This window comes from Artemia franciscana, chromosome 2 (genome assembly GCF_032884065.1).
Source record: "Artemia franciscana chromosome 2, ASM3288406v1, whole genome shotgun sequence".
Taxonomy (NCBI): domain Eukaryota; kingdom Metazoa; phylum Arthropoda; class Branchiopoda; order Anostraca; family Artemiidae; genus Artemia; species Artemia franciscana.
In genome coordinates this window covers 65,665,627-65,682,960 of record NC_088864.1, presented here as the reverse complement: position 1 = coordinate 65,682,960, position 17,334 = coordinate 65,665,627, and the positions used below count along the sequence as shown (strand labels likewise).

Genomic DNA, 17,334 nt, shown 5'->3' with positions numbered 1-17,334 from the left:
CGGTGGAACATAAGTGTCATCTATTAATTATAATTCAACTAGCACCTCAAGATTTACGGATTGTATGGATCTAAGGAAGAATCAGAGATCTGGATTTGCTTTGCAATTTTTCATCAAATGAGAATGATAGACACTGGTGAGTTACTTAACCATTTTATTTTATTTTCAGGCATTAAATTAGCCTAATAATGCCTTCTTGTCTCTTCTGGAAAAAATATTAAAGAAAGGTCTAGCCCACTGCACACATGATGATAAGTTTACTGTTTACAACACAATCTAATTTAGCTATGAAGAAAGTGATTAAACCACTTTGTGCTCTTTCATAATTCTATAGTTGCTTCTGGGGTAACTTCTATTTTGAGTCCTTAAAGGGCTTTAAAGAGGGTAAATATTGAGGCATATAGAGTTCACATAAACCTTGGGTAGAAAACCCATCAGCTAGGCTATCTAATTGAGCCAAGTTATGTTAAACTCAAAGCCTCTCCTCTTGTTAACAAAAGAGAAACTGGGAAGATTGTATATAAGAGAAAAGCTAAAAATCTAAGCTATGCATCAATATTGTTATTAGTGAAATTAATTAAGATAACACACCGGAAATTATTAAGCTATTGACTTACCAACAAGGACCTCTTTTTGGAAATACTAATTATCCTATTTTGATATATATATATATATATATACTATATATATATATATATATATATATATATATATATATCTATATATATATATATATATATATATATATATATATATATATATATCCCACCAAATAACAATATATATAACACCCAAGTAACACCAAAACAAACTTATCATACCTTGGTTCTGGCCCTTGTATATTTATATTACAAATTCACAATCTATATTAATACTAAAAATTATTAAACATTTTTTACTAGGGGTAAGACAACCAGTACTGGAACTCTCTAATCACTCTGCCTATTCTGGGACAGAATCTTTGGTTGGATTGCAACATGTCCAATACTAGGAAAAAAGACATTAGGTTTTTTGGAAGCAACCCAGAAAAATGTACAGATTGGGTGTCCAAGATTAAAGTCTTTTGTCCCAGTATTGGCAGAGTGATCAAAATGTCAGTTTATATATATATATATATATATATATATATATATATATATATATATATATATATATATATATATATATATATATATATATATATATATATATATATATATATATATATATATATATATATATATATATATATATATATATATATATATATATATATATATATATATATATATATATATATATATATATATATATATATATATATATATATATATATATATATATATATATATATATATATATATATATATATATATATATATATATATATATATATATATATATAGTATATACTATATATATATATATATAATAAGGATAAAGGATAAAGATCCTCCAGAGGCATTGCTGGTGCATAGGGCGTCAAATTGACATTTCAGTTGCTGAGTGTTTTTACAGGAACAAGTAGCAAGCTTGTTGCCCAACAATATATATATATATATATATATATATATATATATATATATATATATATATATATATATATATATATATATATATATATATATATATATGTAAGCAAATTTGGCTACGTATAGGCAAATGGGACTCTTGGCCCTTGATGCCCATTAAATTGGACAATCTGTTTTGGCTTTTTCTACAATTGACCATGACTTTGACTTTTCCCACAACTTATTCCCTCTTTTTAAATTCAAAAATAAATGGATATATATATATATATATATATATATATATATATATATATATATATATATATATATATATATATATATATATATATATATATATATATATATATATATATATATATATATATATATATATATATATCAAACAGCTCATGGTAACAAACTGTAGTAAGGAGTGACCTGGCTCAATGGTAAACAAAACTCTAAAAAACAGAATTTCATTTCTAAAAGATATTTTAAAAAAATTGGGTTTTTATACTGATTTCAAATATATAAGTTTTATCAAATTTAGTCTTTGTCATAAAAAGTTACAAGCCTGAGAAAATTTGCCTTATTTTGGAAAATAGGGGGAAACACCCCCTAAAAGTCATAGGATTGTAATGAAAATCACACCATCACATTCACAGTATCAGAGAACCCTATAGAAAAAATTTCAAGGTCCAATCTACAAAAATACAGGATTTTGTATTTTTTTCGCCAGAAGACTGATCATGGGTGCATGTTTATTTGTTTGTTTGTTTTTTTGTTGTTTTTTTTTCCCCAGGGGTCATCATATCAACCAAGTGGTCATAGAGTATTGCAAGAGGGCTCATTCTAACGTAAATGAAAAGTTCTAGTGCCCTTTTTAAGTGACTGAAAAAATTGGAGGGCACCTAGGCCCCCTCCCATGCTCATTTTTCCCAAAGTCAACGGATCAAAATTTTGAGATAGCCATTTTGTTCTGCATAGTCAAAAACCATAAACACTATGTCTTTGGGGATGATTTACCCCCCACAGTCCCTGGGGGAGGGGCTGCAATTTACTAACTTTGACCAATGTTTACATACAGTAATGGTTATTCAGAAGTGTACCAATGTTTTCAGGGGGATTTTTTTGTTTGGGTGTGGGGTTCAGGAGAGGGGGCTATATGGGAGGATCTTTCCTTGGAGGAATATTTCATGGGAGAAGAGAAATTCAATGAAAAGGGCACAGGATTTTCTAGCATCCTCGTATATATATATATATATATATATATATATATATATATATATATATATATATATATATATATATATATATATATATATGGTTTTAACTACATAAAACTTGCGAATATACAACATTCTTTGCTGTCCCATTGTCTTTGCATATAAATAGATTGTCAGGTTTACCGACTCTTGAACATGCAACATATAATGGTCCATGGGAAAACAATCTGTATTCAGATCTATACCTCATGATTCTAATGATTGCCCTTGAGCTTTGTTGATGGTGATTGCTAATCGACCATTCCCTGTCCCGGTGTCCCGGTCGTCATTTATATCCCCCTGTTTCCCCCGGTGTCCCCGTTGTAGTTGTGTCCCTGTGTCCCGGTCGTCATTTATATTCCCTGTGTCCCGGTCGTCATTTGTATCCCGGTGTCCCGGTCTGTATATACATTCGTTTTTTAGTTTTGTTTTTCTCCTTTTTTTTTTCCTTTTTTTTTCTTTTTTAGTTTATTTAGATTTTTAGATTTTTTTATTAGTTTTTAGTTTTTTTTTCTTTTTAGTTTTTTTGTAGTTTTTACCTTCTTTTTAGTTTTGTTAGTTTTTTTTTTACTTATGTCCTGGTCGTCATTTATACTCCCTGTGTCCCGGTGCTTTGTTGATTGCTAATCGAACATTCCTTTTGTCCTGGTCGCTTTCTCTTTGAGTGTCATCATTTATTTTTTTCTTTTTTAGTTCTTTTAGTTTTTACCTTTTTTAGTTTTTTTTAGTTTTTTAGATGAAATTTTTTTTTAGTTTTTTCCTTTTTTTCTTTTTAGTTTTTTATTGGTTTTTACCTTTATTTTAGCTTATTTTTCAGTTTTTTCCTTTTTTTTATTTTTTTTTTATTTTTTATTTTTTTTAGTTTTTTACCTTTTTTTAGTTTTTTTAGTTTTTTAGCTTTTTTACTTTTTTTTATTAGTTTTTAGTTTTTTTTGTAGTTTTTGCCTTTTTTTAAGTTTTGTTTTTCTCCTTTATTTTTTTCCTTTTTTTTCTTTTTAGTTTATTTAGATTTTTAGATTTTTTAGTTTTTTTATTAGTTTTTAGTTTTTTTTTCTTTTTAGTTTTTTGTAGTTTTTACCTTCTTTTTAGTTTTGTTAGTTTTTTTTTTACTTATGTCCTGGTCGTCATTTATACTCCCTGTGTCCCGGTGCTTTGTTGATTGCTAATTGAACATTCCTTTTGTCCTGGTCGCTTTCTCTTTGAGTGTCGTCATTTATTTTTTTCTTTTTTAGTTCTTTTAGTTTTTTTAGTTTTTTAGATGAAAATTTTTTTTAGTTTTTTCCTTTTTTTCTTTTTAGTTTTTTATTGGTTTTTACCTTTATTTTAGCTTATTTTTCAGTTTTTTCCTTTTTTTTAGTTTTTTTTTTATTTTTTTTTTTTTTAGTTTTTTACCTTTTTTTAGTTTTTTTTAGTTTTTTAGCTTTTTTACTTTTTTTTATTAGTTTTTAGTTTTTTTTGTAGTTTTTGCCTTTTTTTAGTTTTTTTCAGTTTTTTATTGGTTTTTACCTGTATTTTAGCTTATTTTTCAGTTTTTTCCTTTTTTTTAGTTTTTTTTAGTTTTTAGTTTTTTTAGTTTTTTACCTTTTTTTAGTTTTTTTAGTTTTTTAGCTTTTTTATTTTTTTATTAGTTTTTATTTTTTTTTGTAGTTTTTGCCTTTTTTTTAGTTTTTTTAGTTTTTTAGCTTTTTTATTAGTTTTTAGTTTTTTTTGTAGTTTTTGCCTTTTTTTAGTTTTTTTAGTTTTTTAGCTTTTTTATTTTTTTTATTAGTTTTTAGTTTTTTTTGTAGTTTTTGCCTTTTTTTAGTTTTTTCAGTTTTGACGTCACCTGATCCATCCACAGATCCACACACAGACAACTTATTTTTATATATATAGATATATATATATCTTAAAAAGGGAGGTATGCACAACTAATGTTTACGAAAAGGTAAATATAGAGGATGAGAATTTAATTGAAAAGACTGAAGAAATACTTTTTAAAAATTTTAATATTAAAATAAATGACAATAATGAAAAGTTTGCTTTCCTATATTGAACTGTAAAATTTCATTAGAATCCCCCTAAACCACGGTTTATTGCTGGAGCAGCGAAATGTCCAACCCGCATTGCTGCTACTGACCTCTCTTTAATTTTAAAGGAAATTGTAAATAAACTTATTACCTATTGTTCTGGTATTAAAAAAATTTCGAATTTTAATCCATGTTGGAGTGTTAATAATTCACTGCAGGTGATAGATTCTTTAACAATGGTTTCAGCTAAAAGAATTGAGTCTTTCAATTTTGCGACAATGTATACTAATTTATCTCTTAATATAGTGTTTGATAATTTAAAAACTGTTATCAAGAAATCTTTCCTCTTATCTAGTAAAAGGTTCTTAAAAATACACTTATAATAAAAAAACTATATGGACAAATTGCTTTAATACTACAGTTAACTTGAGATGTTACAGCTTGGATATGATTTTTGAGTTATTAGAATTTGTTTTATATAATACTTATATAAGATTTGGGGGTGATTTGTACAAGCAAATTGTGGGAATTCTCATGGGGGGGGATGCCAGCCCATTTATAGCTGACTTGTTTGTAAGTCAACTAGAATATAAATATATGATGGATAAGAATATTCCAATTAATTTAAAACATGCTTTGTCAAATAATAAAAGATGTTTATATGATATTTTGGTCTTAAATTGTAAGGATTTCATTGATATTTCTAAAAATTTATATCCATCAGAGCTTATTCTTGAGCCTAGTCATGGTGCTGGTCATGAAGATCATTTCTTAGATTTAAATATTAATATTTGTGATAATAATAAATTAAGTTTTAAAATGTATAATAAAACGGATGATTGTTGATTTTGAAGTGATTAGTTTCCCATTCCCTGAAAGTAATATACACTCAAATATCACATATTCAGCATTTTTCTCACAGTTACTTCGTTATGCAAGGATTTGTAGTAATTATATTGATTTTAAAAATAGATGTAAAATCTTAAGCCAAAAATTGATATCAAGAGGTTTTTCTGCAAATAAATTGACTTGGCAATTTAAAAAATTTAGTTTTCATTATAATGAACTTTTAAATAAATATCAAAAGAATTATCTAGAAATACTTAGAGAAATTTTCAACTAATTTCGGAGGTTTGAGAAATGTTGTTGCAGCGCCATTTATTTTGAATTGTGTTTCTAATTGACCGTATTTTTTTTTTTTAAATTAGCCACATGGTAAAGATGAATTCTATAATTGTTTAGTTTATTCAGGTTTTTTGCAATGTGTTAATATTTGTGATTTGGTAAAATTTATAATATTTAGTTTACCTATTGTTGCTAAAGGGAGGGATATATTAACAGGATAAGCTTGTTTTGGTTTTACTTGGCTGTTTTACATTTGCTGTTTTTTTTTCTTTCATGGGCATGTATTTTGGGGGTGATACCTGACACAGGGATGCCATGGATATTCTGTGGTAGCCACAACACTGTGCTGGGTAGAGAATTTCAAGTGGCAAAACCCTATATAGGCCAGTGTATTCTCCTGATGAGCCCTTGTGTGGGGTGTTGCCTCTGAATTATTTGTCTATATTATTTTTTCTATTGTTTGGTAAATGACAACTTATACTTATTGACGACATGACTGCCTTTCCATGGATTATTCTTTATTGCTGATTGTGTATGGCTATGCTGTTTGACCTATGTGATTGTATGGATGAGTAGGGTTAAGACCTCATTCAAGTGCTGGTCTATATTAATCACTAATTTAGGAAAACAGTCTTCCTTTTCTCCTTCTGTCTCTCTCTCTCTTTTTTTTTTTTTTGTGTTTGTGCTGTTGGATTGGTGATTTCTCTTTTCATGATATAATATATATATATATATATATATATATATATATATATATATATATATATATATATATATATATATATATATATATATATATATATATATATATATATATATATATATATATATTAGACCTTAGATCCATAGGATATTGACAAAGTCTCTGGCTCATAGGGCATTGACAAAGTCTCTCCATATCATGAAGCTGTGCAGCTGCAGTGATATCTTCCCATTGTGGAGTGAGGGAAATTTTTGCCTTTTTTTTAGGTCCTGATCATACTGCCTCTGCAGTGTGTGTTTTGGTTGGCCTCGTCTTTGCCTTCCTTCAGGCTGCCATTGATACACTCTTGAGGGAAGTCTGTCTTCAGGCACGCATAGAACATGACCCAATAATTCCATCTTCATTTCTTCAAGACTTTGGTCACTATGGGCTGGTTTATTTTCAGCCAGATTTCCCTATTGGTAATTTTCTGATGCCAACTGATTTTGAGGATCCTTTGAAGGCAAATGTTTTCAAATCTAAGGATATGTTTCTCAAGTTGTTGGTTGAGTTTCAAACATTCACTGGTGTACATCAATATAGACAACACATTGCTGTTGAACAGACGCAATTTTAAGCGAAGTGAGTATTTGTTGCTTCTCCAAATTGGTGTTAGTCTGTTGAAGGTGCCTGATGCTTCTTCAATCCTCTTGATTTCAAATGTTACATTGTCAGTATTTTCTATCCAGCTTCCTAAGTATTTAAATTCTTGGACCTGTTCAACAGATTTATCAAAGCATTGAAAAGTTAGGGGGGAGCCAGATGTGGACATACTTTTTGATTTATCAACATTGATTGACAATCCAACCTCTCGGGCTTTTTCTGAGATTTCATCAAATAGCAGCTGTAATCAATCTTTGGCATCTTCTAGTAGTACTATATCATCTGCAAAGTCAATATCTACAAGTTGTTTGTTGTTGACATCTACTCCATAGCCTGTAGACTGTCTGAGTATGTAGTCCATAACTATTGTAAATAAAAGTGGTGATAATACACATCCTTGCTTGACACCAGTCATGATTTTAAAGTATCTTTTAACTCTGTTTTCTGTTCGAACACAGCATTCTGTTTCTTTGCACAGGGTGATAATCAGTTCTACTATCTTGGGAGGTATTCCATAGTATTTGAGGAAAATACTATTCCATAGTATTTGAGGATATATATATATATATATATATATATATATATATATATATATATATATATATATATATATATATATATACTTTTAGTGTTTCAGTTTTATTTATATAGGCTATTAACAGAAAGGTGACTTGCTTCTGATTCTAAAAATGTAACTTTTATTGCTTGATATTTATTCAATGAATCACTAATAATAAACAATAATAATTACAAGTAATATTTTTTTTCTCTTCAATTGCTTATCAAAACAGAGCCAAGATTTTTAACTTATGCTCATAAATTATTAGTAAAAATTTGACCATGAAGCTGAAAGTCTGGTAAAATTATAGCAGGTCATATAACTGGCTTATCAATAAAGTGAGTATGCCACTCAATAACTTTTTTTATGCTCTTTACAAATATAACAACTGCTTCTACCTTAAATTCAAGTTTAAGCACTTTTTGAGCTCTTAAAAATGATGAATTTTCAAAAAATTATGACAGTTCATATAACTGACTTACCAATAAAGTGAACATATCACTTGATGTCTTTTTTATGTTCTTTAGAAATATAATAATCACTTCTACCACAAATTCAAATCAAAGCACTTTTTGAGCTCTTGAAAATGATAAATTTTCAATTAAAGTATGACTTATTGCTTGTTTTCCACAAAAAAATACTACATTTTCTCAGTGCCATCTTTTCCCTAGTTTTTGAAAAAATAATGCTACATTTTCTCAGTGCTAAAATTATTTATAGTAAGATGTTATGTTAAAAAGTGCTTAAATTTGAATTTAAGGTAAAAGCAATTATTATATTTCTAAAGAGCATAAAAAAGACATCAAGTAGTATATTCACTTTGGTAAGCCAGATATATGAACTGCTATAATTTTACCAAGGTTCTTATCACTGCCCTCAAATTGCATCATGCTGTAGTAAAATAGAGGTGGTCCAAAAAACCATTGTTATTTTTCTAGAATGTCAAGGAAAAGTGGTCTTTCCCAAAAAAGGTCTTTTAACCCTAGCTAAGTTAATGGGCACTAGACTTTAAATTATTTTTGGTGCATTTGTTTCTGTAACAAATTGAATTTTAACCTAACCTTTCTTTTCTAAACTTACCAAAATATATAGCCCATATTATATATTTTACATACATTATTGATTCTTCATTATGTCAATATATAACCCATATTATATATTTTTTATATATTTATTGGTTTTTCATTGGGTCACCATCAATTCAATTTATGGGTAAACCAGTTTTAACATCATTGATGCCAACACATGTATATAAGCTATATCTAAAATAAGGGAAAAAGGTATCATCTTTGAAGGTCTTTAAGTGGTTTAAAATTGAATTTGTAAATAAAGAAAATGTCATATTTAGACTTAGGATAAAATTTTGATTCCAGGTGTAAGTTAGTTTCTTGGCTAGGCTATCTGAATACTCTGTAATCTAGATGTTTGCCCAAAATGGTCCATAGTCTTAAAATGTTTAAAGGCATGAAAGAGCTTGTAGCCTAACCCCTGAAAAATTACCTTAAATTACATTTGCCAAGAAGATAATGTGGTAGACCCTCCTGTAGGTCTGCTGGTGGTGAGTGATGCAATCATGTGATGATGCTTAGCTTCCCTGTCCAGCCTCCACTCAGCCCTCTCCCAGTCCCTGTTGACTCCAGCCTTGAAGGAGTGGGGAGTCTCAGCTTCAATGGTAGACTCAGATAGGCTATTCCAGAGGGGAACTACCTGAATGGAAAAGAAGCTGAGTTGTTCCCTTCTCCAACATCCAGGCAGGTGAAGCTTCAGACTGTGACCTCTTGTGTTGTTAGCCAGGGAGGGGGTGAAGATCTGGTTTAGGTGACCAGCTTTGAAAATCTTGCATGCCATGATTTCCAAGTCTTCTCTATAACTTGGATACATGAGAGTTGGAAGTCTCAGAGACCTTAGGTGATCCTGGTAAGGGGTGTTATTTAAGCTACAGGCCAATTTGGTTATTATCATTTGGACACTTTCAAGGGCTCTTGTGTCCATTTTATTTTGGGGAAAGGCCAAACTCAAGGTGGGGACAGACTAGGGATTTATAAGGTTTTGTAATCACGCATGACTTTCTGGTTACAAAAGAGCACTTAATGAGTTGGAGAGCTCGATTAGCTTTTGCAACCTGAGCCTGAGTGTGGCTGTGGAAATTTTAAATCATTGTCCACAAATATTTTAGTGTGACATAATTTATGACAGGGTTCAACCTCTTAAAAAAAAAAATTTGCAAATTTGTTTTCTTTAAATTGAATCTCTGAGCAAAGCAAATATTATATTTGGAGTGAGCAATAAAAAAGGCCTCAAGTGGTATGTTTGCCTTATTCATTGGCCAGTAAAATAAACTGTCATAGATTTACCTTTTTAAACATGTTTCTGAACTTTTTGACAATTTTGGACTGTTTTACCTTTTGGGCTCAAAATGAAAGTGGCCCAGAGAATAATTATTCAAATATGAAAGAAAATAAAAAGGCATCAAGTGATGTATTTGCTTTCATCCTAGTTAAACTATGTTGTAAACTAAAAATTTACTAAAACAATAATTACCATTTCAGCTGCAAATGACAATTTTTCTCACTAGCCAGTATTTTTTTGAAGTATATTTTTAGACTTTTGGTTACTATGGGCTGTTTTAAGGCCTTGTAACCCTTTAAGGGATCATAATGTAATACATTATGCTTTACTGACAGATGCTCAATTAACTAATACTTTCAATCAAAGCAAACTGGTTAATCTTAAAAGTACCTAAGTGTAATGGGACAGTGCAACAATAAACTTGAAATGCACAATTCTCTAGACTTTATATAGTACTTTTGACAACCACAATTTCTCATCTACCATCTTACAATGTCCAGGAAGCTATCACTCATCTAAATGCCCCAAACTTCCTGCATATTATGTACCATCTGCTTGTTCTATTTCTCCAATCTCAAAAATTAGTACTATTAGATTATTTTTATTTATTAGGCTATTTATTTTATTTGATCCTACTTGTTACACTATCTGCATCCAGGTCATCAAAATAGCATAGCCACAATATCTTTGGAACATGTTTGGCAACAGAGTTGAAACTTCTAATTTCTGTTGTGTATATAAGGAGGAGGGTAGGGCAAAGGGACTTTTCCTTGATCCATCTGAGCATTTTTTTTGTCATGTACCATGCATCTGTACATGACTAAGTAGTAAGGTAAATTGAAAGCCTATGTGTGTTGTGAAGATAACAAAAGGGTATATCTTTAATATATTTGGAATGACTTTTTGTGTCAGATTGAAACTTATAACCTGAATTGATAAGGGGGCTGCAAGTGGATATTCAATTATGACTTAGAAAGAGAGGTTAGGGCTAAATTGAAAAAAAAACTCATTTGATAATAGGCTATCAAAATAGTATATCTACAATAATTTGAGTACAATGTGTAGACAAAATATGAGCTTCCAAGGAGTTTCCTCGGAGAGGGCCAAATGGACCTTGAATTTTAACTTAAGGGAAGAGACTGAGAAAAGAAAAAATATTTCAATTCAAATCCTTATAAAATCGTTGGTACTTTAATTTTCTAGTAAGTTCTTAATCTCTTATTTCTTTAGTGAAGAAAAGAAGAAATCAATTGATGAAAAATTTATATTATTGATTTCATTTATTTTCTGAGTGAAAGGAATTAAAGCTCTTGCTACTCCTTTTGATTGAGAAGTATTATTTTGCCTTTTCATATAAATTTATTGCGTGGTTAGAGTTTCTGGAATTTCCCTTTCCTGAACCCAATGTTTCCTAACACTTCTAGCCCCCTCAGGGAAGGGGGCCAAGTATCTAATTGGTTATCAGAAGCTGATATTCCTATTGTTGTATCTCCAATATCCAATGATGATAGCCTGAATGAAACCATGATTACTGTCTCTGAGCCACCAATCTCTGAAACTGACAACCTGCTAAATGAGGATTTTCAGACAGTAGGCAGAAAACAGAAACGAAAAAAACCTTCTATGAGTCCTCCTGAAATAATGGGACTCTCAAACCCAAATCCAGCTGTGGAGATAAAGGACAAATCCATTATCCTTTTTGCTCCAATAGTAAAAGATCAATCCTTCTCTATCAAAAATATTACTAACATTAGAATGAATCTTTTCAAAACTTTTAGATGCAGCTTCACTGTGAATGTGAACAGAGATGGTTCACTAATGGTTATGTTTCTAGACAGAAATGAAGCCTACAAAGCCCTTAGCCTAAATAAAATTGGCAATATCCCTGTTACTCCTGAATGGTGGAAACCAACCCTGAAAAATTCTCAGAAAATAGTACTGTACAACATACCATTGGAACTGTCAAATGACGACTTGAAAGATGGCCTTATGAACAATAAGGGGGAAATGCTGGAGGTTCTGGATGTTCATCGTATGGGCAAACTAGATTCTAAGGGAACAAGAAGTAGTAAGAGTGTCCTCTTTATCTTACCTGCTAGTTCCCAATTTGACTCAGTATTCCTTTTTGGTCAGCAAAAAGCTCATAAAATATACCAAGAAAAACCTCTTCAATGCTCAAAATGTTTTAAGCTTGGTCACTCATCTAAGTATTGTTCTTCTTCTGTGCCAGGGTGCCCTAATTGCCTTGGTAATCACTCCTTGTCTACAGAAAGTAGATGCACTGAAGTGCCTAAATGTACAAACTGTGATGGTAGACATCAATCAACAGATCACAATTCATGTCCTAAATATGTTCAACGAGCTAAAGTTTTAAAGATTGCTCTTCAAGAAAATGTTCCTTTCCCAATAGCTGCAATGGAGCTGGCCAAGCGGTCCAAAGTACCATCAGGTCCAAGAGTTAATGAGGCCAAAGAAGGGAATTTAGCCCTTCCTCAAAAACCCTGGCTACAGGTCCACAAGAACCACCCAAATCAGGCACTCATACCTCCTACTGAGACTTCTTACCCTCCATTGGCTAAGGAGCATCCCAAGGTGGCTGAAGCTAGTCTATCCCTCAACAATCCTAAAACTAAGCCTAGATCTTGGTCTGAAAGAGTGGCAGCTTTTCCTAATATTTCTACTCAAGCCATAACTATGCAAGATAGAGTTGGACCTCATATTACTAATTTAATTAAATATGTTGCATCAGTGGACCTAATATTACAATCAAATATGGCTAAAGATAAAAAAGCCAGTATAACAAAAGAAATTGCAGAATACTACTTTTCCAATTCTATTTTCAATGAAATAGGAACAGAATTATCATCCATTCTCTCAAAATATCATGCATGTCACCTATTCAACCCTTCCTATGTTAACTAAGCTGCAGATCCTACAATGGAATTGCGTCTCTTTAAATTCAAATAAACTTGCTGATCTTATCCAATGTGCAAATGATAAGAGAATTGGAATTATTTGTCTACAAGAGACTAATCTTCATCAGTACAAGAAAATCAAAATGCCTGGGTACAAGTGCTACAGGAAGGATAGATCAACTAACAGAAAGGGAGGGGGTGTGGCAATTTTTGTTCATGATTCAATCCAACACTCCCCTCAACCCTTAACTATCTACAGGGATGAAATAGATGTTGTAGGCATATTAATTACCTTAGCTAATGGTAACCATCTTGCCATAAAATCCTTTTATAATCCATGTGGGAGTAAGGACATCCAAAGTATCTTGGAAACAGAATTATCAGGTAATAATACCTTTATTTTTGGTGATTTTAACGCCCACAGTCCTCTCTGGGAACAATCAGCAGGTAGCAACAAAGCAGGAAGAGGAATAGAGTACATATTGTCCAATTTTCCTGACACCTTGATTTTCACTCCATTTGACTTTCAGACCAGGTATAATATTTCTTCTAACTCTTTCTCAACTATAGATTTGCTTCTAGGTCCTTCTTCATATTATGATTTAGTTCAGATGGTAAAGGTGTCATCTCTCCAATCTGATCATTGTGCAATTCTTACATCATTTCAAGATTTATGCTACACTCCCAAACCCTACGTCCCTACATTTATCAACTCCAAAGGTAATTGGTCCCTTTTTCGTGAGATATTAAATGAAGCAGATTTTTCCTTTGTTTCTCCTAATTATGATATTAATGCCATTGAGACCAATTTGAGATCAATCCTGCTGGAGTCAGCTAAATCGGCAATTCCAATGACTAGGGTACGTTTTTACAATGGCTCCAAAAGACCCAAGAATTGGTGGAATGATGAGTGTAGGGTTGCAGTTCAGGCAAAAAGAAAGGCTCGTAAAATGTTTCAAAAGCACCCATCTCAGTCAACAGCAATCTTTTATAAGCAGTCATGTGCTAAGGTGAAACTAATTTGTAGGAGAGCTAAACAGAGTACATGGCTGAATTTCAGCTCAAGTATCAGTTTTAGAACCCCAATTTCAAAGGTCCATAATTTCATTAGCCAACTAAATAGTGGAAAGCAGCCTAATGATGACCGTAGATATGATATCATTCAGGATGGATATCCAATTGTATCAGATAAAAAGAAGGCAGATCTGTTTACCAATGTTTTTAAAAATGATTGCTCAGATTTTCATCCCAGCCGACCTCCTTTTTGTAATCTCCCTCTTACATGTTCTTATAAGGGTACTCTGATGAAACCTTTTTCCCAAGATGAATTTTGTGTAGCACTTAATTCTCTTAACATCAAGTCTTCCCCAGGTTATGATGGTATTTATATGAAGTGGATTATTGAGTCCCCAAAGGTGTTTCATACAGCCCTCTTAAGTCTTTATAATCTTATTTGGTCAAGTCAAAAGTTCCCAGATGCCTGGAAGATTGCTCAGGTATTCCCAGCTTTAAAACCTTCTTATTCATCTAATGATCTCAAGTCTTACCGTCCTATATCAGTATTACCTTCCTTTAGTAAAGTTCTGGAAAGGCTTGTCTTATCAAGAATTGAGTGGTTTTCTGAAGTCAACAATCTCTTTCCTAGTGAACAAACAGGTTTCAGAAAAGGACATAGCTCTTTAGATAACATTACCCGGCTAGAAATTGATGTTTGTAATTCCCTCAAAAAAAGACATGTCACAATGGCTGTTCTGTTTGACTGGTCGAATGCCTATGGAAATGTAGTCCACAATAAATTATTGGAAATCCTAATAAATCTTGACTTCCCGTATCCTTTTATAAGTTTTATAAAGTCTTTTCTAACTGATAGATATTTTTACGTTCAAGTAAATCAGTCTAGAAGTGAGCAATGCCCCATTACGAGAGGACTTCCTCAAGGTGCAATATTGAGTCCTCTTCTATTCAACTTGTATGTTTCTGAATTTCAAGTATCTCATGCATCATTTGGCCTTTATGCAGATGATTTGATCATTTGGAAGTCAGGAAGGGATATTAACCTTCTTCAAAGCTTTATTCAACATGATATAAGTCTAGTCCAGAGATTCTCTTTAGCATTTGGCTTCCCAATATCAATCAGTAAAACTAAAGCCATTATATTTACTAATGGTACTCTAGATCCTCCTAATCCACTGACAATTTTCCCAAGGGAGATCCCATTTTGCAATTCAGTGAAGTTACTTGGTTTATTAATGGATTCTAAAATGCAGTGGCATGAACATATTAATTCTTTGAAATCTCTGATTATTCAGAGACTTTGTATTCTAAAAAGACTTGCTGGAAGTAAGTGGGGATGTCACCCAAAGATTATTTTGGATTTTTACAAATTATATATTCGTTCAAATATAGAATATGGAATTCAAATATTTTCAGCTCGTCCCCCATCCTCATTCAAAATCCTTGAATCTTTACAAAATTCTGCTATTCGAATAGCTTTGGGTGTGCATAAGCATACTCCTCTGTCAAAGTTAAGAACACTGTCGGGATTGGTGTCCCTAAGTGAAAGAGCATCTAGTCTAAGGATAAAGTATTTCTCGCAAATCCAGGCTTATGGAGCCAAGCATGCTGTATATGCACATACCTTTGCTGAGGAGTCAGCCTGTCCCAATGCCCATTCATCATGGAATCAGTTTCAACTGGAGGTCCCAAACTGGAATCAACATTCGCTTCATGCATATCCCTTTACTGAGTCCCCCCCATGGGAAATGAGTCCTCCAAGCTGTCAAGTAGAACTTATCTCTATTAGTAAAGATTTGATTCCTAATTATGAGATCCAGACTATTTTGGCTGAACACATCTCAAAGGCTTACCCCAACTATAGAAAAATATATACTGATGGATCCGTCCAGAGGGAAAGAGCTGGAGCAGGAGCATGTATCCCATCCCTGAATTTGAATATTTATTCTCCTCTCCCATTGGGATCTTCTATCCTGTCTGCTGAATTATGTGCCATCCGCCTGGCCTTGGATGCTCTTATAAATTATAACATTGAATCTGAAAATATACTCTGTCTCTCCGACTCTAAATCAGCATTACTACTGATCCAAAATATTAATAGAATTGCTAATGACAAAGATTTATATAATATTAGAAGACAGCTTCTTAATCTTAAGATCAAGGAAAATGAAGTTTATTTTCAACATGTTCCTAGTCATAAAGGTATAAAATATAATGATATGGCTGATTCTCTAGCAGCAAAGGCTTCCATGTTATCTCCTAGTCCTTCCTCTGACCTCAATTCACGAGATATTATCAGGCAAAGATCCAAAGTTAATCACAGTACATTAATGTTATCTCCATTTCATACAAGATTAAATACAGTGCTATATTACCGACTGAAATCAGGTGCCCTACTTCTAAATAGCTTGTTATTTAATTGGAAGCTACATCATTCCCCTTTATGCCGAATCTGCTTTTCAACAGAGGAAACAATCCAGCATATTTTATTTGATTGCCAGGCTCAGAGTGAGGAGACTGTTGCTCTTAAGCGTTTCTGCTCCTTGGCTAAGATTCCAAATACTTATACAGCTATCCTGGATTCTAACCTGCCATGGGAAATGGATCGTAAGATATTTAAGGCAGCAATTCATACCTTAAAGAAGAGAAACATTGTTTAATAAGGATTAAAGCTTGAAGAAGTCAATTTTTAATGGGACGTGATTTATCCATAGTTTTTGATTGTGCAGAAGAGAGCGGGAATGAGTAGGAAGAGCCGTATTGGTACCGGCCGGCCTAGTGCCTTAAACTGCTGGGGACAGGTAGCTCAGGTACTCGCACTTCCCACAATCAATAACAGTGTATTATTGTTCATAATCGTATATATCCATTGTTTGCAGACTGGAGGAGAATAGCGCTTCCAGTAGCTAGTTTTTCTGAAGAAGAAGTCAAAGAGGTGAAAGGACTTGTTGTTAGTCCATATACCTCCCTACAATTTTTGGAACTGGAACTGGAACTTTAAGCACCTATAGGACTAGAATAAGATTAGACTATGTTGTAGGCCTATGAATCCAAGTTGATATCTCAGGGTATCTCAAGTATCTTAAAAACAGCTTGAGAGATCAATTTGAAATTTCAGGAGTTGAGGATTGAGTTAACCTCAGAGTTTGACTTGGGGGGGGGGGATTGGAAAAGGTACATCTAAAGACCCTGTGTATATCCAGGCTAACAAAAAAGTGTATTTGGAAGATATCAAGTATGATTCGTGAATAAATATTTTTTGT

At 32.0% G+C, this 17,334-nt stretch overlaps 1 protein-coding gene across 2 annotated transcripts in view; it reads left to right on the top strand.

Annotated features, from left to right (window-relative positions):
- Window positions 1-6: 6 nt before the first annotated feature.
- The window catches only part of LOC136043964 (transmembrane protein 41B-like), a 49,664-nt gene continuing 32,336 nt past the window's right edge, over window positions 7-17,334 (top strand). For both annotated transcript variants that reach the window (XM_065729044.1, XM_065729045.1), the window contains exon 1: window positions 7-136. In XM_065729044.1, the coding sequence (XP_065585116.1) occupies window positions 118-136 (19 nt within the window). In that variant the 5' untranslated portion in view covers window positions 7-117. The remainder of the gene's footprint in view (window positions 137-17,334) is intronic.